Source organism: Rhinoderma darwinii, chromosome 7 (genome assembly GCF_050947455.1).
Source record: "Rhinoderma darwinii isolate aRhiDar2 chromosome 7, aRhiDar2.hap1, whole genome shotgun sequence".
Classification (NCBI taxonomy): domain Eukaryota; kingdom Metazoa; phylum Chordata; class Amphibia; order Anura; family Rhinodermatidae; genus Rhinoderma; species Rhinoderma darwinii.
The window spans coordinates 110,010,975-110,038,968 of NC_134693.1; the positions used below are offsets into that span (position 1 = coordinate 110,010,975).

General features: G+C 42.4%; 1 protein-coding gene across 1 annotated transcript in view; it reads left to right on the forward strand.

The window, feature by feature from the left end:
• Nucleotides 1-3,079: 3,079 nt before the first annotated feature.
• The window catches only part of EFCC1 (EF-hand and coiled-coil domain containing 1), a 103,257-nt gene continuing 78,342 nt past the window's right edge, over nt 3,080-27,994 (forward strand). Inside the window, exons 1-2 of the mRNA XM_075833828.1 lie at nt 3,080-3,955; nt 15,585-15,985. Of these exons, the coding sequence (XP_075689943.1) occupies nt 3,305-3,955; nt 15,585-15,985 (1,052 nt within the window). The 5' untranslated portion in view covers nt 3,080-3,304. The remainder of the gene's footprint in view (nt 3,956-15,584; nt 15,986-27,994) is intronic.

A 27,994-nucleotide genomic window follows, 5' to 3' on the forward strand; every position in this document is an offset into this window, starting at 1 on the left:
CCAGAGGAAAAACTGCAAGGTTTTATGATTATTTTTTAATAAAGATAATGACATAGAAAATAATAGTGAATCACCTAAAATTCTTTAAAAATATGTTTAAAGGGTAGCTAAACGTTTGACAAACTTCTGACATGTCATAGTGACATGTCAGAAGTTTGAATTGGTGGGGGTCCGAGCACTGAGACCCCCACCAATCGCTAGAATGAAGCAGCTGAAGTGCTCGTGTGAGCGCTCAGCTGCTTCGTGTCTGTTCGGCTTTTTCCGAAAAGCCGATGTATCGGAGTACGGGCTCATAGACTTTCTATTGAGTCCGTACACCGATACATTTATTTCCGGAATCAGCCGAATAGACACGAAGCGGCTCAGCGCTCACACAAACGCTTCAGCTGCTTCGTTCTAACGATTGGTAGGGGTCTCAGTGCTCGGACCACCACCAATCCAAACTTCTGACTTGTCAAACGTTTAGCTACACTTTAACATTAAAACGTTATTTAAACAATAGGTCATTTTCTGATGACATATTCCACATGGCATGCGCCGCTCCCACACAGTCCAAAAGTAAGGTCTTCGGCAGAGCGACATCCGGTGCCATTTTCATGTGGACCGGAAGCCGTGGCCGGACAGTAAGATGACTACTTCCGGTCGCAGCTTCCGTCCATATGTTCAGAAGCAAGGACTAGGAGCGGAGGGAGCAGAAGCAGCGGCGGCGACAGAGGCAGGAGCAGGTAAGTTATGTTTGTGTATGTGATGTGTGTGTATGTTCGTATTATACTGTGTGATTACCACTGTATCTAATCCTCCTACACTGTGCATTCGCTCAAAAAATGGCGGCACACAGTGTAGGAGGTTTGAACATTCAATCCCCTCCTTTCTCCTGGCACTAGGAGGGGGGATTGTTTGAGCACACTAGAGCGAGTGTGTCTACTCCAATTTTGCAGCATAAAGCAATGAGGTTGCTTTGCCACATGCCAATGCTGCAATTTTGGGAATTGCTCCCTCTAGTGACCAGCACATGGAAATGTTATAAATTAGAACCTAATTTATAATATTTCCTGACTTGTGAAAAAATGTAAAAAATTAGAACAATGTGTAATCATTTATATACTAACAGTTTAACTAAAAAAATAAATTAATAGATTTTTCTAGCGACACATTCCCTTTAAGGGTCAAAATACAGAAATAAAAGTGTGAAAGCAGCAGGAAACTTTCAGTTAGCAACAGGAAGGGTGATGTATTTCAGCCAGTCTGCAATTCCCTATTATAATTTTGTTATTATTGGATTCTCTCCATTTATCCAATAATAACATGCAAGGCTGAATGGGAAATTTTAATTCCCTGCCACTTGCTCAAGAGGAACCAGCATTGTCATCAAATCAGTGCATTCTATTCTAAAGATGCATTAAAGGGGTTTCCAGTCTCCAAAAATAGATGGCCTATCCATGGGTCAGGATCCGACTCCCCAGATCCCCGCCGATCAGCTGTCTTGAAGGGGGTGCAGCACTTGTACGAGCACTGCTTCCCCTTCATTTCTACTTGCTCACTGTGAATCTTCAACACGGATGTAGAGGCGATTCACAGGTTTTGCAGCCTTTTCTCCTATTCACTTCAATGGGCGAAGATGGGTGCAATACCTGTGAATTGCCGCTATATGTGTGTCGACGATTCACAGTGAGCAAGTAGAAATTGTGCAGCCCCTGTCCATACTCTCTATTAGCCAGAATGTTGAGAAAATAATGGCTATTGCTCTGACTCCACAAAGCCATGCATTATACGGTCATTCCTTGATTTGAATGCCCGCTGCAGAACTTCACATTTCCCTCCCAGCTTTTGGAAAAATGAGTAGCCACCGGCAGCTTTTAAACATTAAATATTTTAAAAAGTAATTATGAAGCCCAGTTTGTGCCAAAACGCACTAGCCAATATTTTGAAAAAAATATTTATAGCTGCATTAAGTTGTTTTTTTTCACTTACGTAGCAGACAGAGGTGAGTTATCAATGAGAATGTACAGTATAAATTTGCACCTCTCTAGACACTTAAAAAGTAACTTAACGTTTTAAAAACTTTTGACATGTCATAGTAACATGTTAGCAGTTTTGATCGGTGGGGAACGAGCACTGAGACCCCCACCGATCGCTAAAACGATACTGCAGAAGTTCTCAGGTGAGCGCTGTGCTGCCTTGTTTCTGATCGGCTTTCCTGAGACGAGCGGTGTGAGGACCATAGACTTTCTATTAAGCATGTACACCGCTCGGAGGAAAGCTGATCAGAAACATAGCCACATAGCGCTCACACGAGCGCTTCTGCCGCTTCGTTTTAGCGATTGTTGGGGGTCTTCGTGCTCGGACCCCCACTGATCAAAACTTCTGACATGTTTCTATAATATGTCAAAAGTTTTTTTAAAGTTTGTTACCCTTTAAAACAAGTTTTGAAAAAGAAAGGGGGCATGTCTTAAAAGGCGCCAAAGATATGGCTTAAAATTCTGTCGCAAATTAAGCCAAGTCAATTGTGACGAAAAGTGCCTAGCAAGTCTAGCTAGATGGATCAAATTTATCATACAGCCTGCACCCGTTATAAATTTGGTGCATCGTCTGACTGCCTGGTTTAAAATGTAGTAAATATGTCCCAATGTGGTTTTTTTCTCCCTTCTTCATGTATTATCAGACACGTTGTATGATAAAAGAGGAGATCACTCAACACAGCAAGAACCACACACATGCAGTTTTGTTGCAATATTTTGGCACAATAGTGATAGGACTCTCAGCTGCACTTATATCACTTAGAGGGTCATAATAACTATAGTGATGCAGAGTAGTACTTGGAGGGGGCGGGGGTCCTGTTACAGAGGGTGCACAGGAGCTTCATTACAACTCTAAACTCTTCTGAGAATCTGGACTACAACATAAATTGACTTTTGAACAATTGGTGAAATAAAGACAAACTCAACAGCAAGAAGGAACTTTATTAATATACAATAAGAATGTGTCAGGAATGAGGAGCAGAACAGAACACTGACCAGAGATGTCTTGTGTGAACCCTCCTCCTACAAGGGAGGTACCAGGGATAATACTAGAGGATCGCAGGGAGGTAGCTTGTTCAGCTACAGCCTCAAAGGACAGACATACAGAGCACAGCTCTCCACCGACACTTGTAGGGACTGTGCACACCACACATGGGACTCATACACCATCACACAACCCAACAATACAGCATATAACAAAGGACTTACACTGACTACAACCCGTCTACAAGTGACAGCTCACACACATCAAGGCGCAGAAAAGTTCTTGAAGACTGATAAAGTTTATGAAAGTTTTTGAAAAGTTGCCCAGAAGAAATAATCTTCACCAGGTAACCGTGGATCCAGCAGGTACCCACAGAGAATGCCCAGGAGCCTCTGAGCTGAACATGGAGCCCCTGGGGGACCAGTGTAGCCCACTGCGGCCAGCTCGCAGGACCCAGTGGCTGGTAAGTGCCCTGGCCCATAACTACGGGCTGGACCACGGGCTGGATAATGAGATCATCGTTCTAGCCACCGGTTTGGATCAGTACCTGCAGGAGGTCTTCCATCACCTGGACTGGCAGGCACAGGGCACCATCTGCAGGGATGAATTCCGGACTCTTTGCAGGGTACTGGGGCTGGAGCCCGGCATAGAGGAGTGTGAGGAGTTGCTGGATGATCTCCCGGAGCGGCTCAGCTTTAGACAGTTCCATGCCAGGCTGTGCGGGTACTTCAGCTCTAGAACCGGCGCTACCAGGTTGCCCGTGGGTCGGGAGAGAGAACAGATCCGGGATGAGATCCGGCTGAGAAGCCCGCAGATGACAAGAAGTAGGGCACGGTCTGCGGGTGAAGATGAACTCCGGAGACTGCAGGGTGAGAACCAGCATCTCCGACAACTGCAGGAGGATCTGACGGGGGCGCTGCAGAGCAGTGATGCCCGCTGCCTGGCATTGCAAGTAAGTGCCAGGGATCTGAATTACTTCAAGTGAGGATATTTAGGAGAGCGGGGTGTAAACACCGGCCATTGCAGCCAATAAGGTTACAGCTCTTATTTGACCCTTTGAAAAGTATTTTGGGGTGTGTGCCACATTATGTGCTATTGCTTTACCCACGTTTTAACCCCACTGGCTTTTTACACTTTCTAAGCAGGATTGGGGGTGGCACTCACTATCCCAGGAGCCAATACACCTTGCAATCTTCTACTTTCATTTTTTTTCTATTGATCTCTATGGAAATAGTTATTGCTGGATGAATGAAGATTGGCTACTGTTTGCTGGATTGTCCCTCCAGTAATATAGGGCAAATGCCATCATAAACCCTGCTGTTGGCATTGCACACATCGGCCATGTCATTAGTAAGAACTAAAAGGGGAATTGTATTTGTAAGGGTGCAGTCGTACTAGCTTTGTATTTCCGCAGTGTAAACATACGCTGCAGAAAACTTTACAATGTATGCCTATGGGAAAAATATTTAGCAACGCAAGAACTAGAGAAATCTGTCTGAGTTGCAGAATATTTTTGCTGTAGGTGTACATTGTAGTTCACACTGCGGAAATACAAAGCTAGTACGCCATGTGTGAGTGCACCCTAAGTTAGCCCCAAAATTTGAGCTTAAGAAGGGGTTGTCTTTTGTTCAACCTCATGGGTCATGTTGTAGAAGAGCCCCATTAACTTTACAGAAGAAGATCCTTAGGTGGGCCAGTCCAACCCAGTGCGTCAAAAAGTTATTGTATGATCATAATTTGAGCTCATATTTCTTCAAGCGCTTACAATTACGTTGGCTTTGCACACACCGGCCATGTCATCAGTAAGAACTAAGAGGTATTTAGTAAGTATTTGTAAGGATACAGTCATACTTGCTTTGTATTTCCGCAGCAGAAGCATACGCTGCAGAAACTTTACAGTGTAAGCCTATGGGAAAAATATTCAGAAACACAATAACTGGAGAAATCTGTCCGAGTTGCAGAATGTTTTTCCCATAGGCATATATTGTAGTTTTCCTTCCATATTTTTACACTGTGGAAATACAAAGCAAGTATTCCACGTGTGAGTGCACCATAAATTAGCCCTAAATATTGACCTCAAGAAGGGGTTGTCTTCTGTTCGACCTCATGGGTCATGTTGTAGCAGAGCCCCATTAACTTTACAGAAGAAGAGTCTCAGGTGGGCCAGTCTAACCCTGTGTGGCACTCATCTGTGAGGCAAGTTAGGCCAAAATGTTACTGTATGATCAGAATTTGGGCTTTTTCTTCAAGCACTTACAATTTTCACAATGGTTCTTTCATGGAAAAAAATGTTAAGCTCTGTGCACACAGCAGTATTGTGGATGCGATTGGATCCTTTCCTATGGGATCAGGAACAGGAAAGCCTTTGCCAAATCTAGCTTTGGGAAAGGCTTTCCTGATCTAACTGGACAAGAGCCAATCCTGTCCTTGGCTCTAAATATACGAGTTGTGATACGTGCACAGAGAATTATCATTTTAAGTGTTAAAAATAAGTTAAATAACACTTTGTACATTATTTAAAACTTCTGGTGCCTAATCGGATATCAACAGGGTACCCCTTCTAATGTTAAAAATCATCCTCACCTTTAAGGGAAGGTTACATTTTTTTATTTTATAGCACACAAGATGCCATTTAAATAAACTCTTTCGGGACACTCAGGCCTCTCCTGGATGTCTGCAAGAGAGACATATCATAACAAGGTTTATCTGGACTCATCTGTATACAATGAATACTGAATGTTAAAGTGTAATTACAGTTTTATTGGTAGGTGGCGCAACATTACACGTGTCTGTTGTACTATAGTTGTAATCAGTTGCAACTTTTTTCAAAATTCTGTCTTTATTAGGAATTATTAGAAAAATTTAAGGAAAATGTGGTTACAAAGGCGCAGGACATCAGTCCACCAATTTGAAAGTAACATGTCAACGTTTTACAGAATGAAGACAAAAACTGTTAAACACAATATCATGCAAGGATACATTAAGTCCCGCATCAAACACCACTCAAAACACAGAGAGGAGAATATTCAGTCAGGGCACCACATCTATGCAAAAGTAAACTCCTCACTTATGGTCACCCAGGAGAGCACTATATTCAGTCAGTTGCAACTTTGGTTCGATCGGAGGTTTCTGCAGCTTGATTTTGTACATATTGTACCACTCAATGTTTTTGTATGGAAGCTTCAGCCACGCAACTATATTGTTGCGTGACTTTTGCACAACCAAAAATATTGTGTAGCCCTAGTCTTACGGTTAAAGTTTACAGAAACGTTTTCGATTTGAATGTGTCTTTTTGGCAGCAGGGACAGATTTTCAATAGCTTGTATATTGCAAGTACATTTTTTTCTTATTTCGCTACTTCCTTTAGCAATTAAAAAATGTGGTCTAAGAAAATCTCTTAAAATCAATTGAACTTTGTTTTGCAGAAAACAATGAACTTGTAGATATTGTTGTATTCACAGCAATTGTACCATATGGTTGATCCTTCCCCTGGATCCAGTATCGCAACTATAAGGGGGTACAGAGGATGCAGGTACACATGGGCATTGGAGCCCAAGGGAGCCCAAAAGGCTTTTTGTCCCATAACAGGACATCGGTACTATAAATAATGTCCTGCCCTGGGAGCCCTGATACAGATTTTGCACTGGGGCCCAGTAGTATCATGTTTCTGTCTGGCATAAGCTCCTTCGTTGTGCAGTTATTGCATATTACATTATATGGTTGTATATTAAATATAATTTATAGTTTAGCTGGTGAGGTTATAAGATAAAGTTATCTGATTTCAGATTGTGTTGGCAGATACCACTCTGACTTAACCTTGTGCCCTGGTAGCGCTTCTTACAGGCAGATCCCTATCTTCTGACATCTGGAATGAATAGACAGACGGCTCCGAATGATTTCTGCTTTATAAAGCCGTATTTGCCAGTTTTAGGGTCAGATGCATAAAATGTAGGGAAATTGTATTCCATATGGTACAGATTATATACCGGAATACTGGCTCCTTACAGCAAAAGACTATTACTCACAGTCACAATTCTGACATTGTGAGAGCTTAAAAGTGTTCTCCATATGGAGGGAGAGACAGAAAATGCAAAGATAAAAGTAAACATATGCAAAATCAAACCACACATGTGCATTACAGAACATGTGCAGAATGGACAGCTATTACAACATATCTGTCGTTATATACAGTGTATGTTTACAATGGAACATGACCCTAAATGTAGCTTTTGAATTCTGTCCCTAAAAGTAGATCACAGGGACTTAAACGGTGTTGGTTTACATAGCTATCAAATGCCATGGATCTCTCAGGACATAGATCTCTAAGCGTACATTCACACATAGCGATTTACAGCAGTGGCCAGATGTTACAGTGTAGATAGATAAAGAGGCTTCCCCGCTGTTAGATTGCGGGGGTCCGACTGCTGGAAACTTCTCCAATCACCAGAATGCAGCTCCTTCACAGGGAACTGCGACACATCCCCATTTAATTGAACGGAAGTACTGGTTAATGGTAACTGGTATGTTATACTATTGTGGGGTGATACAATATTTCTTGTGATACAAAATATTTATTAGTGTATGCTGCTTTCCTGACAAGCATTCCAATCACATCAAATATAGGAAAGCTTGGTGATTTAGCTGCATATATTTTAGTCTCTGTGTTTCTATAATACTGACAGTCATATTGCCTCTATTATGAAGACAGCTTTTGTGCCAGCCATAGTGTCCCATAAATTCCAGATAGAGCACCTTTAGGTTTCAGCAACTGTCTCCATAAGTCTCTGTTCACACCTGCATCATGGCTTTAGTTTATAACAGAAGCCACAACGCAGTGCTGCATCACTATTTTCCAGTCTAATTTTTTTTTTTTTTAAATCAAACCAGTTTTTATTGATAATACAACATATATCATACATCTCATTTACATTAACTTGGTTCCAACCGTCAATACATTTTCAGTTTTGTACAACATATACAGTTATATGTATCATAACTCCAACTTCCCTCCATCCCAACTCCCCCCCCCCCCCGCAGTACCTCCTCCTTTACCTGACTCATATAACCATTCTCTCTCCTGCCTCCTACTGATATATCCATACTTGCCTCCTGATCATTCCACCTTAAGGTGTATTCTACCTCCCTGCAGTGCCATAATTGTGTTCCCATTTTCCCCATTGCTTATCGTATTTGTGTATTGCCCCACGTTTTAGGTATATCCGATGTTCCAATGCCACCGTGTGATTAACGTATTCCACTAGCTCAGACACCTCCGGGGGATCCGCATTCAACCAATATTTTGCTATTAGTTTCCTAGCATGATACAAAACCTTTTTTATGGCCAGTAATTCAGCTCCATCTCCTCCCTCCTCCCCCATGCAGCCCAACACATAAATCTTAGGCTCCAACGGAAAAACTCTCCCAAATACCCTCTCTACCATACCTCCAACCTCCTTCCAGTAATCATTCAGCTTCGGACAACTCCAGAACATATGCTTTATGTCTGCCCCCTCAAACGAACACCTGGGACACTCCTGCGTTGGTCTGAGTCTCATTTGCATTAACACCTTAGGCGTCCTGTACACTCTATGTAGGAGAAAAAGTTGTGACCTCCTGTGTGCTACATTAATGGAGAGCATTTTGGGCGATTCCAGTATCTCCTCCCACTCATCATCAGTTATATTCCCCACATCCTCTTCCCATTTGCATCTGATCACCCCCATCGGATCTCCAAGGAATTTGGAAAGTAATGTACCATAGATCACAGAAATAATCCCTTTAGTGTCTTTTGCTCCCAATACCTGTTCCATCACTCCCATAGTAGAGCAGCCCAAGTCCACCAATCTACCCTGGGCCTGCGCCGCATGCCGCAACTGGAGGTATTGATAAAACATCCGATGTGGGAGTCCGAACTCCTCCTGTAACTGTGAGAACAATTTGAGACTTCCCCCCTCATATACCTGGTATACATATCTGACCCCAGCTTGTTCCCACTCCTGAAAGCCGTCCAAGATATGGAATTCCCATAAGTATGGATTATCCCATAGAGGCATATAATTGGAGCACCCAGTAACGCCCAGTATTTTTTTGCATTCCCACCAGACCCTATGTATCAATAGCAAAGTCGGTTTCCCTTTCGCCTCCCTCCTCAGTTTATGAGACTCCATTGCCTCTAGTATATCCTCGCCCCGACTCAAATGATGCACCAGTTTCCCACTAGAGTCCCACTCTTCCCTATTCTTCCAACCTTTAAAATGTTGTGCTTGGGCTGCTAAGTAATATATCCACGCATTTGGAATAGCTAATCCTCCCTTTTCCGTTGGTAATTGTAATTTTTCCAATTTAATCCTGGGGATCCCCCTTTTCCACACTAAGTCCCTAAACAGATTATGTATTCTCCTGAACCAATATTTAGGCAACCACACTGGGGCATTATGCATCACATAAAGAACCTGAGGCATCAGAATCATTTTAATCAGGTTTGCTCTTCCTAACGCTGAAAGTGGTAGTCCAAGCCATATTCTGGTCTTATCTTTTAGTTTGTCCAATAATGGTTTCACATTCAGCGCAACAAAATCCTGCACCCTCCCCGAGACCTTAATCCCCAGATATTTAAATTCCTTAACACAAGGTACAGCAATTCCCCCCACCACCAGTGGCACCTCCAATGGTTTGAGTGGCAGCAATGTCGACTTACTCCAATTAATTTGAAGCCCTGAAAATTTGCCAAACCGTTCCAATATGGTCATTATCAACGGCAGTGACCGAACTATCTCTCCCAGGAATAGTAAAATATCATCCGCATATAATGCTATGCGTTCCTCCAGCTCCCCACATCGAAACCCTTCTATACCCGGATGTTGCCTTACCACATTTGCCAGAGGTTCGATCGCTAGAGCGAATAATAGCGGGGAAAGTGGACATCCCTGACGCGTCCCCCTCTCTAGTCTAAAGGAATCTGACATCCGCCCATTGGCTCGAATCCTAGCCACCGGTTCCTTATACAGCAATTTTACCCATGTTATAAAATTATTCCCAAATCCGAACCGCTCCAAAACAGCCCACAGATACCCCCACTCCACACTATCAAATGCCTTAGCCGCGTCTAAGGACAACACTGCTCTACCCTGTGTATCTGCAGCCTCTGTCTGCAAATTCAAGAATAATCTTCTTAGATTAACTGCTGTAGATCTTGATGGCATAAATCCCGACTGATCCGGGCCCACTATCTTAGTCACCACTCTTGTCAGCCTATTAGCCAGAACCTTTGCCAAAATTTTTACATCTGCAGACAGCAGGGATATTGGTCTATAAGAATCCGGCTGTGCTCGATCCTTCCCCTCTTTAGGAATGACTACTATTGCCGCTTCATACATAGTCTGTGGCAGTCGTCCCCTGGCAAAACTATCTTGGAACACCTCTAATAACTCTGGCAGAAGCTCCCCCCCATATGTTTTGTACATCTCTGTAGGTATACCATCCATGCCTGGAGCCTTTTCATTTGCCATAGAACTCACTGCTTCCTGCAATTCCTCCAATGTAATTGGCTCTTCCAGCCACTCTCTCTCCTCCTCCCCTAAGGTAACCCACTCCATTTCCTCTAGATAGTCTGTCAATAGATCTTCCGGATAATCTACCCTCGTACGATACAGCTCGGTATAGAAGGACTTCAACACATCCAGTATGTCCCCTGTTTCTCCAACCAGTGTCCCCTCTTTATCCTGCAATTGGTGGATGAACGCACCCTCCCGCTGAGGCCTAGCCATATTTGCCAACAGTCTGCCCGTCATTTCCCCCTCCTCATAATATTTTTGCTGCAAAAACAACCTTTTATTAGCTGCCTGTTCCAGTTGATGTTCCTTTAGTAATTTTAGGGCTACCTTCCACTGGGCCTTCGTTTCTGCTGTATTATTAGCTACATAAGTCTCCTCGGATAATGTCACCCTTTCCAGTAGATGTTTTCCCACCTGTCGTGATCTATTTTTAATGGTCGTGATTTCCCGGATATACACCCCCCTGATATTCGCCTTCATAGCATCCCATAAGATATCTATAGGTACCGTACCTTTATTAAACTCAAAGTACTCCTGCAAGCTCGCAGTTATTATCTCCTCCCCCACTAGTCGTATCCAGAACGGATTTAGCCTCCAATGCAGTCTTAGCCCCCCTATCTGCGGACTAGTTCGAACTTTCAATATCATTGGGGAGTGATCAGACAGTGACCTTGGCAGATATTCCACCCCTTCCACACACTCAATCCCTAACCCGTTACTAAACATCAAATCTATTCTAGACAACGATCCATATGTAGATGACACACAAGAATATTGCGTAGTAGAGGGCCACTTTGCCCGCCAAATATCCGTGTACCCCACCTCTATCATGTACTTCCCAAACCGCGTCAGAACAGCCTCACCTACCCCCCCCCCCCTTTTGGAAATTTATCACGTCTTATATCCATTACATTGTTGAAGTCTCCCATAAGTATAGTCGGGACCATCGGCCAACTAGCCAGCCTTTCCAACACTTCTCTTATTGGAACCACCGAGTATGGGGGAGGCACATACAGTACCACTATTATACATTCCCAATTAAACAACTTACAATGTACCCCTACATATCTGCCCTCTCCATCTTTAAAGGAAGCCAAACAGCAAAAAGGTACATCCCTATGAACCAGGAGACTAACCCCCCTTGAATATGTGGAATGATAGGAGTGAAAGCTGTGTCTAATCCACACCCTATGTGCCTGCTGCACAGTATCAGCGGTAAGATGCGTTTCCTGTAGTCCCATCACTCCAGCAGACTGCCCTTTCAGAAAGTCAAATATAGCTCGCCGTTTTGTTGCCTCTCCCATACCTCTCACATTCCAGGACAAAAGATTTACCCTACCCCCCATCTATCCATTTTTTTTATCTGACAGAGGCCATTACCCTTGAATCCAGTGCCAATCAGAGCGTACTGCATTTCCAACTCCCTTTCCCTCCAAAACATTCTCCTCCCTCCACCCCCCTCCCTAGCCCGCCCAACATTCCAGAAACTTACCCTCCAAAGAGGGCCCGGGCTGATGAAGAAAACTCCACCAATGTGACTGTTCAGCTTCCCATTTACACTGCAGAAACACATCTTTTCCCACAATATAAACCTGAGAACCACAAACCTCCCGCCACCTTACTACCATAGATATATAGTATTTTAGTGACTCCAACATCTTCAATTAACCTGACATCTCTGTCTTTCCTTCAGCATTATAAACATAGAGGCTGCAGCCCCAAATTAGAACAGTAAATAAAATGCAGAAAAAACAATGCCTTATTCCCCTGTGCGGCGCATCCTCCTTTTTCATAGTAAGCAGAGTCCCCTCTTCAACCATCCACCTGATAATCACGCAGCAACTTCCTCTCGATTCTGACGAAGGCGATCCTCGTGACTGTCCAGCCATCTTAACGCATCTTTTGAGTTCTCAAAAAATTGTACAGATCCCAGCGCCGCAACTCGAAGTTTCGCCGGGTACAACATGGAGTATTGAACACGCAGATCCCTCAGTCGTCGTTTGATATCCAGAAATTGCATCCTTCTTTTCTGGACCTCTACAGAAAAATCCGGGTAAAATGACACTTTCACACCATTCACCCGTATATCCTGCTTTTCCCGGGCCTGGCGAAGAATTAAATCTCTGTCCTTATAATGAAGCAGCTTTACCAGCACAGGTCTTGGCGGCCGTCCAGGTGGACCCGGGCGAGTTGGTACTCTATGGGCTCTTTCCACCGCAAACAATGGTGTCAACGACTCCTTGCCAAACACCTCCAGTAACCATTTTTCGAAATAGGAATCCGGATTGGACCCTTCCACTTTTTCGGGTATTCCCACCATCCGTACGTTATTGCGACGTAAACGGTTCTCCAGGTCATCCGTTTTAGATAACAGATAAGTAACATCCACAGCTACCGCATTTACATCTCTCCTCATGGGCAGCATTCTGTCTTCCACATCACTGACTCTACCTTCCACCGCTGTTGTACGCTCCGACACCTTCTGCAGATCGTGCCGTATTATGGAAATATCCTCCTTTATTCCGCCCACCTGGCAAGTGAGTTTAGCTAGTGTGGCATTACATAGGCTTACCGCCGAAAAAACATCTGCCAACGTAGGCCCAGGCTTATTTGAATTGTGCGGGCCTCGATCCAGCCCTCCTCCTGAGCTGCCTGCAACATCTTCTCCATTCTCCTCCTCCTCCTCTGAGTCCACCTGTGCCCGCAGCGGTTCATATCTGGACCCGGAGCAGCCTGCCTGCTTTTTCCCTCCTCCTGTCATCTCTCCTCCAGCATCTGCCTTCACGGGTGTCTTTCTGGCAAAGCGCTCCAGTCGGGATGCCGCCGCCCCTCTCAAGTCTCTGCTCTCTGCCATCACGCACATGTCGGCGCCATCTTGTAATCCCAGCTCACTTTCCTCTGCCGCCTTAGACTTCCTTGAACGGGTCATTACAGCCTCCAGATTCTACAGAATAGTGTCACCAGGTTCTCCTCCTTCTCCCCTCTCTGCACAGGTATGTCTTTGTTAGAGGAATTTAGCCACAGGATGTGTTTCAGGATATCGGCAGCGGGAGCTCCGGTTCCTGCGTCCGCTCACATATGCCGCTAAGCCACGCCCCCCCTTTTCCAGTCTAATTTGATAGAGTTTCCAACACTGATGTGAATATAGCCTAAGCGCCAGCGATAGTTCTCCCATAAATGTGAGCCACAGTGGCTCTATAAGTGTTAGCCACAGTGACCTAGAGTCCTTTCAGCAGAGCAGGAACAACATTTTACTAACATTTAATAACTTATGTGCTGTGACACCTTGTTAACACCTGAAGGACAAAGATAGTTGGCTAAAACAACTTGATTTGTGAGGTACAGACCAGTCGGCATCGGTACTGTGCCTCTCAAATGGCTACATTTGTAATGGCTGATTCTACAAACCATTCTCAATAACAGCTGCATTCAGAGTTCTGCTGGTTGCTGCTTGTGTCAGCACCTAGTTACGGTCCCATAATGCAATACAATGTTCTACGTTCTGAGAAACTTTTTATGATAACGCCTAATGTAATAAGTGCATCTGCCAGAATGTAAAGAAGAAAGGCTAGCTCTGGATAAACACTAAAGAACAGGACAGTGCTTCCCAACCAGGATTTCCTGGGGTTCCTTGGAGACTGGTCAGGGGTTCCCTAGAACATAGTAGCAAGACCTGTCACTTTTACTGTTGTCATAGCAAACTGATTAGAATTTTCTCAAAGATGCTTGGCAAAACACATCTCATCCAGAATATAGAATTATAGAATGCTTTACCTCCCTCTGAACCAAACTTCTTTAAGGTAGGAATGGAAGTAGGGGTTCCCTGGAGGGGAAAAATTGGTCAGGGGTTCCCTCATGGTTACAAAGTTGGAAAACATTGGAACAAGGAGATGCAGAGTGTATGAGGTCAGAGCTAAGAAGGAGCCATTGTCACGATCTGTGGATGTGTGGACCCACTGGGCCGCACTGCCGTAACAGGGATGACAGCTGGCCAAACTACAGTGTACCGAGTCAATATATATAGACCAAGCACAAGGGTGCCAGTGATAGTCCAGACAGTAGTAACGGCAGGCACAGATGGGACCTTTGGCAGCAGGTGATGCAAGACGTAGCGGAGGACACCAGATGTGGTATAACACAGCAGACGTAATAGACAGCACAATGCGACTCCACACTAGAGATAGCACAAGAACAAGTACAGCACGGGTTACAGGATACGGGTAGCAGGGCACGGGAACACAGGGAAAAGGATACAACTACGGGACCATTTGCAAGACTAACAGAGGAATATAAACAATGCTCAGGCAAGGAGTGAAAGGGCAGAGCCCTTTTTATAGTCCAGGGTGATCATGGATTAATTAGACCATTTTACATGTGCGCACTAGCCCTTTAAGGCCTGGCACGAGCATGCGCGTGCACCCTATGGGAGACTGCAGAGCGGAGCAGAAGTGAGTTCTGGCGTCTCCTAGGAAGGAGACGCAGGCCAGCACACACAGATCCATATCCGCGGCCGTCGAGGGGTGAGTAAGAACGACGGTCCGCCGCCGTGGACTCTACAGCCATGATGTTACTCAAGATGAGTTCAACATAAGTAACTAAATGTTGCTAAATATTTTGTGTATGTTAAATATAGTTGTATACTATAAATGATAATCAAAAGTAACCTACAATTCAAGTGAAAACACAGAACTAATTAAATGTTTTATTAGAGGAAAGACTGCAATAATATTCCATTAAATTACTGCATAGTCTCATTGTTTTCAGATAGTAATAAAAGTCATTAGCTACGCAATATAATGTAGGGTTCATAGCATCTACAAAGAAAGCATTACTTTATTTTACAATATTGATACGTGACTCATAAAAAGTAACTAAGGTTGAAAGAAGTGAAAGGTTCATCATGTTCAAATTGAAAACGTGTTATGTGGTATGGTATACAATACAGTCAAGATCTAAATACAACAAATGTGAACAAGCCTCTATATGACAAATATGTATCAAGGCTGTTTTTGTTTTATGTTTTTGCAGGTCGGCCTGTATAGAAGTGGGGCCTCACAACCAATGGAGATGACTGCGACCACTTCTAACAGAAGAGTTTTATCTCAGAGTTACACTGTGACAACAAGATGTGTCCAGAGAGAGATCAACGTGATACAAAGCTCCAAAGGTGAACAAATAGAGGAAGTCCCCAAGGTTAAAATAGACTTGGAAGAGAAATTAAGCAATACTCAAAAAGTTCTGGTTTACTTGGAGGAATCTAATCAGCAGCTGTTGAAGGAGCAGGGAGAAATGAGGAGAAGGGTGGAAGATGCCCGTCAAGCAGTCTTGGCATGTTATAGTAAAGTAAAGGACTTGGAAGAAAAATCACGTAAACTTCCTGTTCTCCAGATGCATATAGACCAGCTGGAAACTCAACTAAAGTATTATAGGTAAGTGAGAAAATAGAATATAATGGGAGATTTACTTATCAAACTAAGTTTTGGTACTTTATGTAAGTGGTAGATTTTTCTCTATGTGTTTACTCTTTATTTATGGAAGAAATGAAAAACGTAAGAAAATTTTGAAAAATTAGCATTTTCCTTAATTTGAAATCAACTTCTAAAATGTATAATGATACAACGCAATTTAGTAAATAAATAAGATTTACTATATGTCTTTTTGCTAATAGCATACTTTTTTTATTTAATTTTTTTAGGACATTATAAAGGCTTATAAGTTCACTGGCAGTTTTTCTAATTTTCAACAAAATTTGCAAAAATTTGAAGTGGTTTTGATGGTCCTATATATTAAAAGCCCCAAATAAATCACCTAATTTTTAAAACTGCACCCCTCAACGTATTCAAAACCATATTTAGGCGTTTGTTAACCATTTAGGTGTTTCACAGGAAATTAAAGCAAATTTAATGTGAAATTTAAACATTTCATTTTTTTTGCAGATATTCAATAGAAATCAATTTATTCCATTAACACAGAAGGTTTTACCAGAGAAACACAACTCAATATTTATAACCCAGATTCTGCAGTTTTCAGAAATATCCCATATGTGTCCCTAGTGTGCTGCTTGACTTAAACACAGACCTCAAAAACAAAGTAGCACCTATGGAATGTTGGCGACTCCTTTCTATTAGGATGTTTATCAGGTACCATTTCATGGTTTGAAGAGGCCTTGAGGTGCTAATACATAAGAAACACCCCCTAAAAGACCCCATATTGCAAATTGCACCTCTCAAGGAGTTTATCTAGAAATGTAGTGATCATTAGGATTCTAGAGATATTTTGCAGAAATTAGTGTACAATGGATGTTGCAGAGTGAAAATATAATTTTTTCTATGTATATGCTATTTCAGTGCCACATATGTTGCGCTCTGCTTGTGCCATTGGAGACACATGCCTCATAAATAGTTGAGTGTGTTCTCCCGAGTACTGTAATACCCCATATGTGGTCATACAGATGTGTCCTTCTTTAGTTTATCTCAACCCGACATATCCCGAGATGTATGGCATGAGATGTTAAACAAACATGTAAAAATCGTATACCCCCAATGGATATCCTTCCGACTGATGCTATACATCAGCCATCCGTCATCCATAGACTCACATGTTTAACTAATACTTTTTTTTACTGGGTAGCTGTGACGGATGCCACCTGTCGGCCATCCGTCGTCCAAAGACTCCCGCATTAATGAAATGTATATGTTAATGTATAGTTGTTTTTTTTTATGGATAGCGCAGGATTGTATTGAATTGGTATCATGGCATATTGTATAACTTAAAGTGTAGCTAAACCTTGGACAAACTTCTGACATGTCATAGTGACATGTCAGAAGTTTGGATTGGTGGGGGTCCGAGCATGGAGTCCCCCACCAATCGCTAGAACGAAGCAGCTGAAGTGCTCGTGTGAGCGCTCAGCTGCTTCGTGTCTGTTCGGCTTTTTCCGGAAATAAATGTATCAGTGTACGGACTCAATAGAAAGTCTATAAGCCCGTACTCTGATACATCGGCATTCCGGAAAAAGCCGAACAGAAACGAAGCAGCTGAGAGCTCACACGAGCACTTCAGCTGCTTCGTTCTAGCGATTGGTGGGCGTCTCAGTGCTTGGACCCCCACCAATCCAAACTTCTGAGATGTCACTATGACATTTTAGAAGTTTGTCGAACGTTTAGCTACACTTTAAGGCAGTTCAAGAAAAGTTAAGGGAGGACACATCTGTAAACTACTGTGAGGGCACACTGCCAGGCTTGGAAGGGGCGCCATTTGGCTTTTGGAGTGCAGATTTTGCTTGGTAGTAGTTCTGTTTGGGGTTTTACTGGTATTTTAATTTATAATGTGGAGGCAAATAGAAGCTTTGCAGAGTATATCAGCCGTTGATGGAACTGTGTGAGTGCTTGTTTTTTTTAGCGGGACAAACTGTTTTTATTGGTACTATTTTGGGGTACATGCAACTTTTCGATCACTTTTTATTTAATTTGTTTAGGGACAAGGTGAGAAAAAAAGCTATTATTTTTTTAGTACAACTATGGGACTTGAAGGCCTGATTTTCTAATTTAATACATTGCACCACTCATGCAGTGCAATGTAGTATAAGGGTATGTTCACACGCTGAGCCAAAAACGTCTGAAAATACGGAGCTGTTTTCAAGGGAAAACAGCACCTGATTTTCAGACGTTTTTTGAGCAACTCACGTTTTTCGCGCGTTTTTTGCGCCGTTTTTTCGGCCGTTTTTGGAGCTGTTTTCAATAGAGTCTATGAGAAAACGGCTCCAAAAACGTCCCAAGAAGTGTCCTGCACTTCTTTTGACGACGCGTAAATTACAGGTCGTCGGCACAGTACGTCGGCAAACCCATTCAAATGAATGGGCAGATGTTTGCTGACGTATTGTAGCCCTATTTTCAGGCGTAAATCGAGGCATAATACGCCTCGTTTACGCCTGAAAATAGGTCGTGTGAACCCAGCCTAAATGTCAGTTTGAGGCAGCCTATTAGGCAATGCCTATGCATATGGCAAACCAGGAGGCCATTGTTAGGTCTCCGGTTGCCATAGCAAGCCTTTGGCACTCAACAATCGCTTGCGGGGAGCCCATGGGATACAGAGAGAGCCCCTTGTCTCTGTCAACCACTTAGATGCTACGGTCGTATATTACAGTCGACTCCCGCTTTGAGAAGTGCGGGCTCAACTATACGTAATGGAAGGGGTTGTTATTCCCCCTAAAGTAATAAAAAATCAACAATAAATCTAAATCTTTTTGTTAAGTTGGTGAAACATTTTCTTCAGCTGTTTCTTTTATTTGTTTCTGGAACTGGATATATCCTCCATTACATCTCCCACAGGAGTTATCATACTGTTTTCCAGACTCCTGAAGGGCAGATCTCCCTAGCAGGGCCGTATTTACCTCTAGGCAAAGTAGGTCTGCGCTGAAGGGAACGTTTACAAATGAATACACTGAACAGTATGTATTCATATGCATGTTATGTTACTATTTAGACACTCACAGTGCTGTGGGAGTGAGAGGAGGACAGCCAGGAAGGGACAAGGGCAAGGCTGCAGAGGGAAATGATTTTAGAGGGAAATACTCTTTAACTAAAAATCCCGCCAGCATCATTACCGAACACAAGCTTCCCACATCACAGCAGGATCGCAAATTGTGTGTTTCCTGATATAACTGAACGCTAACTCAAGCTTGTAATTTTATAGGCATCAAAGAAAATACAAAACTGCCACTGGCAAAACCAGAAGGCTTTACAACACCTCAATTAAGAACTATCATTAATGATTTCTGGCTCGTTATGCCTCTGGGAGTTAACATGTTCTCAAGCAAAAGAAAGAAATCAATAACTGTTTTATCTGCAGCCGATTCCTGCCATGGGCGCCACGGCTGTAAAATTAATCTGTAAATTATAGCTGTACACAAGAAGAGACATTACACCTAAAATTCTCCTGTTTAAACGGGATTAAATCCAAGGCATGCTTAATGCAATATATCTACATTCCTGTGATGTTCCTATCAGAGCACTCAATGCTAAGAAACCTGATCTGTCACATGTAAATACTGACAACATGAAAAGACTCTTAATTTTTATTTAAAAGGTCAATTGCACAATTTGAGTAATTATACATAAATGCAGCTTCAAAAAGTTTCATGTAGCATTAAAAGGTAGTCATAAAAGTGTAATTTCTGTGTAAGCTAAGTTCACACTGTGTTTGAGCACTATGTATGGCCGGACGTACTAAATGCCTATACAGTTGCATATGCCTGGCTGTGAAAAAAATTTATACTGTGAAGTAAACAATTTTCTTGTACGCCGTTGTATTGAAGCTTAGTCGTCTGTGCTGTTCCATACTGTTGGGGCTGCGAGATCCCATTTGTAGGAGCCCCAGTTACAGGGGAAAACCGCGCCCTGTGGTGAGATTAGTCACAGGTAAAGTTGATCTGCATAGCTGATCTGTATGACCCAGGCGATCACGGTAGAGCTGATCTGCATGACCCAGGCGATCACCGTAAAGCTGATCTGGCTGGCTCAGTTGATCGTCGTAGAGCTGATCTGGCTGACCCAGGTGATCGCCGTAGAGCTGATCTCGCTGACCCAGGTGATCGCCGTAGAGCTGATCTGGCTGACCCAGGTGATCGCCGTAGAGCTGATCTGGCTGACCCAGGTGATCGCCGTAGAGCTGATCTGGCTGACCCAGGTGATTGCTGCATCCAATAGACAACTCAGCGGTTGTACAGAGCCATTACCATCTTCATGAAGCCCAGCAGGAGTAACTATAGGACATTATATCTTGGTATCCTTCAATAAAGCTCTCAGTCCCAGACACATAAAATGAAATAGATTCCTCCATTTCTCTTCTTTGCCATATTAGCTTGTAATAAATGTGATATCCAGATTAGATCCAAACGCTCTACACAGACCATATGTTGCGTATCTGAGAATTAATACAAGTTTGACTCCACCCTTTTACTTAGCGTCTGACTTCCAGGTCACAGCTGCTCATTTGTGTGATTAACATCACATTTCTCACAATTTGTCCTAGATCAGGGAGAATGAATGGTGACGGCTTTGTTCTATAGATCACAGCCACATCCATCATCAGAATAATAACACTCTGCTCATGTTGGCAAGAACAAAATGAATATGTTTCTGGGATAATATCCTAAAGACTGAGTGTCGGTATATTTTATAATATGGGTTATATTTTGTGTTATTTTGTGCTCTACTTAGTTCGGATGGACTATATTTTTTGTCATTTAAAAACTAAAAATAGACATTTTTATTACTCACGTTTTAGTCATTCATTTTTATACATACTTTGATGAGAGAAAAAAGGAGCCTCTTTTTTTTTATTTTTAGAAACAGCGCCACTTTTGTCCATAGGTTGTGTCTGGTATTGTATGTGAATATTAAGCAAAATATTAAGCAAAAAGACCTATGATAAAGAAAAGTTGCATGAAAGTAGCACAGAAGTCATGTCTGAAGAAGTATTACACCTGTACTATATGCAAGTAGTGGCGGATGGCAGATTTATAAATTGAACTACAAGTTGCAGCAGTAGTTCAAACGTAAGTATACCCCACCTTGGAGTTTGTTATGCATTACTGTGAATCCCAATGGATTTAAAAAAGCCTTTTTTATCATCAATAGCAAAAAGACTCCTTAATGGGGTTGTATTCTTTAGACAATCCTTTTTTATCAGAAGGTACCCCTATTATAAGCTGATCATAGAGTGTTCCACACTTGGGACCCCCCAGCAGTCAGCTGTAATCTGTGTGGAAACCTGAATTCTTTGATATGAGATATTTCAAAATGTTTTTTTTTAATATATAAACCAGACAACCCCTTTAATATCAAACCGAATACAAGTGCGTACAAAGTGATTGCATCCATTACAATTATGAAACAAAAAATTATTGAATCCATTACCCCCAATTAGTATGATACTTCTAAGGGTACGGGCAGACGGAGTGGACCTGACATGGTCGCAACGCGACCAACAACCGCGCCGGCACCATGTAGGAGCGGCTGACAAATACCTCGTTAAGAGGTATTCTGGTGACATGCGCATGCGCACTGCCGCTCCATTCATTCTCTATGGGAGCGCCGGAGATAGCCGAGTGCAGTGTTCGGCTTTTTCCGGCGCTGCCATAGAGAATGAATAGGAGGTAAGTTGTTGTAATTTGCAAAATCGTGCGCCCATAAAGGGTGTATTAATTCATGGCCGCACGATTTTGCAGATAAAGGGTCGGTTTACCCGCGTTAACATGCGGCCTTTAACAGGCTGTTTGACAGCCGCACCAAACATGGTGCCGGCGCGGTTGTTAGCCGCGTTGCAATCGTGTCAGGGACGCTCCATGTGGCTTTACCCTAAATCATCCCAGCCATTTGGTTGTAGAAGTCACTTATTTAGTCACACAGAGTTTACATGTGTTCCATCACCTGTATCTAGAAGGTCCAGCAGGCTAGGGCTACATTGAGACGTGCACAGTAGTTGCACGACATAAGGTCACAATGTTGTGCTAGTACATTGCACCTAATGGTAGTGAATGTGGTTGAGTTATGACCCGCAAGTTGCGATACGGCAGTAGGCAGCAATCCATACCGGCTGAATTTCTGTGCGATCACATATACCATCATTAGGTACAACATTTTCATTAAGGCTGGGTTCACACGAGCACATTAACGTACGTAATGGACGGACGTATTTCGGCCGGAAGTCCCGGACCGAACTCAGTGCAGGGAGCCGGGCTCCTAGCATCGTAGTTATGTACGACGCTAGGAGTCCCTGCCTCTCCGTGGAACTACTGTCCCGTACTGAAAACATGATTACAGTACGGGACAGTAGTCCTGCAGAGAGGCAGGGACTCCTAGCGTCGTACATAACTATGATGCTAGGAGCCCGGCTCCCTGCACTGAGTTCGGTCCGGGACTTCCGGCCGAAATACGTCCGTCCATTACGGACGTTAATGTGCTCGTGTGAACCCAGCCTTATAATTCGCGCAGCCGCATGTGTAGCCCAAGCTTAAAAACTAGTCAAATAAACAAGGCAAAAGCAATTCAGCATTTGAACGTTATTAAATGGTACCAGTCATGTGATGGATATAAAAATGTTTTAATTCCATAACTGTATTGCTAATCTATACAGACAAGAATCAGGGAGTGCTATATTGTAATAGTACATGTTGCACAGTTCTTGAGTTCGCAGCTATGATTGGACATCCATTCATTTGTTTGTTATCCGTGATGTTCACCCCATAAATTTGCTAGCTTTTTTTATTAGGATCTTTAATATGGAGCATAATGTAGTTAATAACTTTGCCACATACTGTATAGGTCCAACAATGGTGTTTTCTCCGCTACCTTATGCTTTTATTTTTCTGTTTAGTTGCAATACTTTATTTTAACCCCTTAAGCCCATGGAGACACAGCCAATCTGTGTTTTTTAATTTTCGTTTTTTCCTCCCCACCTTCCAAAAGCCATAACCTCTTTTTTTTTTTTATCGACATAGCCATATGAGGGCTTGTTTTTTGCGGCACAAGTAGTAGTAGTTTTTCTTGGCACCATTTATTATACAGCATAATGTACCGGGGAGCTGAAAAAAAATATTTGTGTGGTGAAATAGGAAAAAAACTGTGATTACGCCATTTTTTGTGGGTTTCATTTTTACGGCGTCCATCAGGTGGGAAAAACTACATGTGCACCTTATTCTACATGTTTTGGTTTATGTTTTACCACTTTTAAAAAATATATATATATATTTTCTAAAAATACTAAGAATGTTTTGTGTCACCATGTTCTGAGATCCATAACTTTTTTATTTTTCCATCAATTTAGTAATTTTTGAACGGTGTGCTGCAGTTTTCACCGATACCATTTTGGGGTATATGCGACTTTTTGATCACTTTTTATAAAAATTTTCTGGAGAGCGAAGGTGACCAAAAAACAGCATTTGCGTGTCTTATATATATATATATTTTTTATGCCGTTCACGGAGCGAGTTAAATAACACTATATTGTGATAGTTCGGACTTTTATTGATGCGGCGATACCAGTTATGTTAGCTTTTATTTTTTTAACATTAATTTAGTACTTTAGTTGACTTTTAATCTTTTATTTTTTTTGGAACATAAAAAAAAACTTTATTTAACTGTTTTTTACTAGTCCTCCTAGGGGACTTGAACCAGCGATCCTTGGATCGCTTGCATGATATACTGCAATACTAATGTATTGCAGTATATTGTGTTACTGACAGTCTCCTTTGAAGCCCTGCCAGAGGCAGAGCTTCAAAGAAATACAAAGATTGCAGACCTGGGGGCCTTCATTAGGCCCCCAGGCTGCCGTAACAACCATTGTAACCAGCAAATCACGCAGCCTGGGGGGGAGGGGGGCGCGATGGCGTGTTTGAGGGGCCGCCCCTCTGATTCTAACAATTTAAATGCCGTGGTCGGGATTGAACGCGGCATTCATGGTGTTAAGCGGGCGGAATCAAAGTGAACTTCGATTCAGCTCACTGGAGTGAGGTGTCGGCTGTATAACACAGCCATCATCCGCCGAGTATGGAGCGCGCTCAAACCGTACCAAGGCTTAGAACATAAGCAGCAATTTCTCATATTCAAGAAATCAGTTCAGTTCTGTAGTGGCCTTGAGCCCATCATATGAGGGTTTCTAAGTATATTAGAAGACCCCTTAAAACACCCCATTTTAAAAACTAGACCCCTCAAAGTATTAAAAACAGCATTTAGAAAGTTTCTTAACCCTTTAGGCGTTTCAATTTAAAGCAAAGTGGATGTGAAATTTACAAATTTCATTTTTTTTTCAGAAAATCCTTTTTATTCCATTTCTTTCTGTAGCACAGAAGGTTTTATCAAGAAACGCAACTCAATATTTATTGCCCAGATTCTACAGTTTTTAGAAATATCCCACATTTGGCCCTAGTGTTCTAATGGACAGAGGCACAGGATACAGAATCAAAGGAGCACCTAGTGGATTTTGGGGCCTCCTTTTTATTAGAATATATTTTAGGCACCATGTCAGGTTTGAAGAGGTCTTGTGGGGCCAAAACAGTGGAAATCCCCCAAAGGTGACCCCATTTGGCAAACTATACCCCTCAAAGAATTTATCGAGGGGTATAGTGAGCTTTTAGACCCCACAGGTTTTTTTTATGCATTTTGTGTATTTAACAAGAAAACAGCTCCTTATTTCCAGACGTTTTTTTAGCAACTCACATTTTTTGCTGCGTTTTTTACGGGCGTTTTTGGAGCTGTTAGAGTCAATGAAAAACGGCTCCAAAAACAGCTCAAGAATTGACATGCATTTTTTTTTGCGGGCGTCTTTTTACATGCCGTTTTTGGAAAATGAGGCCCCGTCGGAACAGAACGCCGTATTTCCCATTGAAATCAATGGGCAGATGTTTGGAGGCGTTCTGCTTCCGTTTTTTTAGGCGTTCTTCGAAGCGTAAACACCCCGAAATAAGCCTGAAAACTTTCGGTGTGAACATACCATTAGGCTGTACAATTGAAAATCACATTTTTCTGATAAAACTAGCAAATTTTTATTTTTACAGGGAATAAAGGAGGAAAAGCATTTGAAAAGCAATTTCTGCCGATTACGGCAATACCCCATATGTGGTGATAAACTGCTGGTTGGACAAACTGCAGGGCTGAGAAAGGCAGGAGCGCTATTTGGCATGTAGATTTTGCTGGATTGGTTTCTGGGCGCCATGTCGCAATTTCAGAGCTTCTGAGGTATCAGTACAGGGAAAAGCCCTTAAAAGTGACCCAATTTTGGAAACTAGACCCCTTGAGGAATTCATTGTATTTTTCATGGGGTACATGCAACTTTTTGATCAGTTTTTATTCTATTTTTAAGAGGCGTGCTGGCTAAATAACAGCAATTCTACTATTGTTGTTTATTCCTTTTTTTTCACTGTCTGTCTGCTACATTAGCGGATTTACACGAGCGTGTGCGTTTTTGCGCACGTAAAAAACGCAGCATTTTGCGTGCGCAAAAGGCACTTAACAGCTCCGTGTGTCATCACATAGGATATGCAGCTGCGTGATTTTCGCGCAGCCGCCATCATTATGACACTCCGTTTGGATGCTTTTCTGTTTCCAAACATACTTTTGACTGCTGTTGCGCGAATAACGTGCGTCCCACGGAAGTTCTTCCGTGTGGTGCGCGTGATTTTCACGCACTCATTGACTTCAATGGGTGCGTGATGCGCAAAAAAACGCAGAAATATAGGACCTGTCATGAGTTTTACGCAGCGGACTCACGCTGCGCAAAAATCACTGACAGTCTGCACTGCCCCATAGACTTGCATAGGTCCGTGCGACACGCGTGAATAACACGCGGGTGGCACGGACGTATATCGTGTTCGTGTAAATCCGCCCTCAATGACATATTCACTTTATTCTGCGTGGCGATACGATTACGGCAGTACCATATTTTTATAGTTTTTTTAATGTCTTATGGCGTTTGCACAATATAATACTTTTTAAAACAATATCATTTACTTTTTGTGTTGCCATATTCTAAGAGCCATAACTTCTTTATTTTTCCATCAAGAAAGCAGTGTGAGGACTTGTTTTTTGCGTAATAAAGTTTTGATCAGTACCATTTTTGGGTACATGCTTCTTTTTTATCTATTTTTATTACATTTTTTTGGGAAGTGAAGTGACCAAAGGAATGTGATTCTGGTATGGTTTATTATTATTTTCTTTTACGGCGTTCACTGCGCAGAATAAATATTGAAATACTTTTGTTGGCCAGGCCGTTATGGACGCGGCAATAGCAATTATGTATAGTTTTTTTTTGTTTTTTTTATTTTTTTTTAATAATAAAGGACTGATAGGGAAAAAAGGGGGATTTTGACTTTTATTACTTTAAAATGTTCATTTTTTTTATAAAATTTATTTTTTTGTCCCACTAGGGGACTTCAAGGCATTAAGCCGTGATCACTATTCTAATACACTGCACTAATGCATAGTGCAGAGTATTAGAGCTGTCAGCTTCTCACTGAAAGCAAGCATAGTGGGTCCTGCCTTTGTCAGGGCCTACCAGGCTTCCATAGATGGCATACCCGGCGGCCATTGTTAGGCCTCAGGTTGCCATAGCAACCATTGGCGCCTGCGATTATGTCGTGGGATGTCAATGGTGTTTTAACCTTTAAGAAGCCACGATCGCTACTGAACGTAGCTTCTAATGGGTTAATCAGCAGGGACCACCGCGATCAGTCCCTCGGGAAGGAGCTGCGGCAACTGCTGTACGAGACAGCAGCTGTCACAGCTCCTGTGTGCATCGGGAGGGGGGACGAAATGGCAGTTCCTCCTGTGATGTACTATTCTGTCACTGAACGCGAATGATGCGCTCATCATGACGGAATAGTAGGTCAAGGAGCGAGAAGGGGTTAAGAAAAAATCTTAAAAGTCTTAAATCTCATTAGAATTGCTGCTACCATGATTTAACCTGTGTGTTAAGGCGCAGAGCTTTGTATCACAAAGGGTGGTCAATAGATATATTTTTTCAGCATTCTTTCCATAAAACAAGATGATGTAACATTGGGAGAGCACCAAGTATCTGCAGATGTGAACTCTGCTATGTTCTCTTGAACTCAAAATAAGGACTGAACTGTTGCTCACATTCCATACCAAACAGAGCTTTTAATGTGTAATACTATTCCATAAGATAATATCACCATAGACATATAGTTTAAATATAAAATACCCGGAGTATTATACTTCTTTCTTCTAAATGTGTTCTGTTAACAAATATATGTAAAATAAAAATTACATCTACTCCTCTCCTTTTCCTGAATTGTACCACAGACTATATTATCAATTAGAGAACTACATGAGGTGATCTAGTACATAGCCATACTTGTGTGAGAAGGTAAAAGGCACAGACAAAGTAAAGTAATTCACCAAGTCTGCAGTAATAGTATTGCATATATGTCTAGGGCTAACAGAGCAAGAGAAAGACTCAGGTATACTGGTTACCAGTAAGCTAAGCAGCAGCACTTAATGCCAAGCAGCTGTTACAAAAGCAAATGCGATTTTGGAGTGTAAAAAAACTGTGATAAAAATGTAAATATAGTTGCTCTACAAATCCCTTGTAAAATCTTACTTCCCAAAATGGCTTGAAGGGGCTCTGTGCTCCTCTACACCAAACCACATCTTTATGGACCTTGCTTTGTGCCAATCATAGTCAGGATATGATCCTGGAGACCCCTGTGTCCCAGGCACTAGTATGCCATGGATGGCTTTTTGTGCTGGATTAAATCTTTAGCTTCTCTTGATTCCTGACCCTCTGTATTCCTTGCCTTGATTGGTCTCACCTTTGTGGCTCCTATATATGGCTGGACATGGCAGTACCTTCTTGATAGATTATTGAGCTTCCTGCTTATGATCTAGGGCAGGGGTCTCAAACTCGGCCGGGTAAGTGGGCCT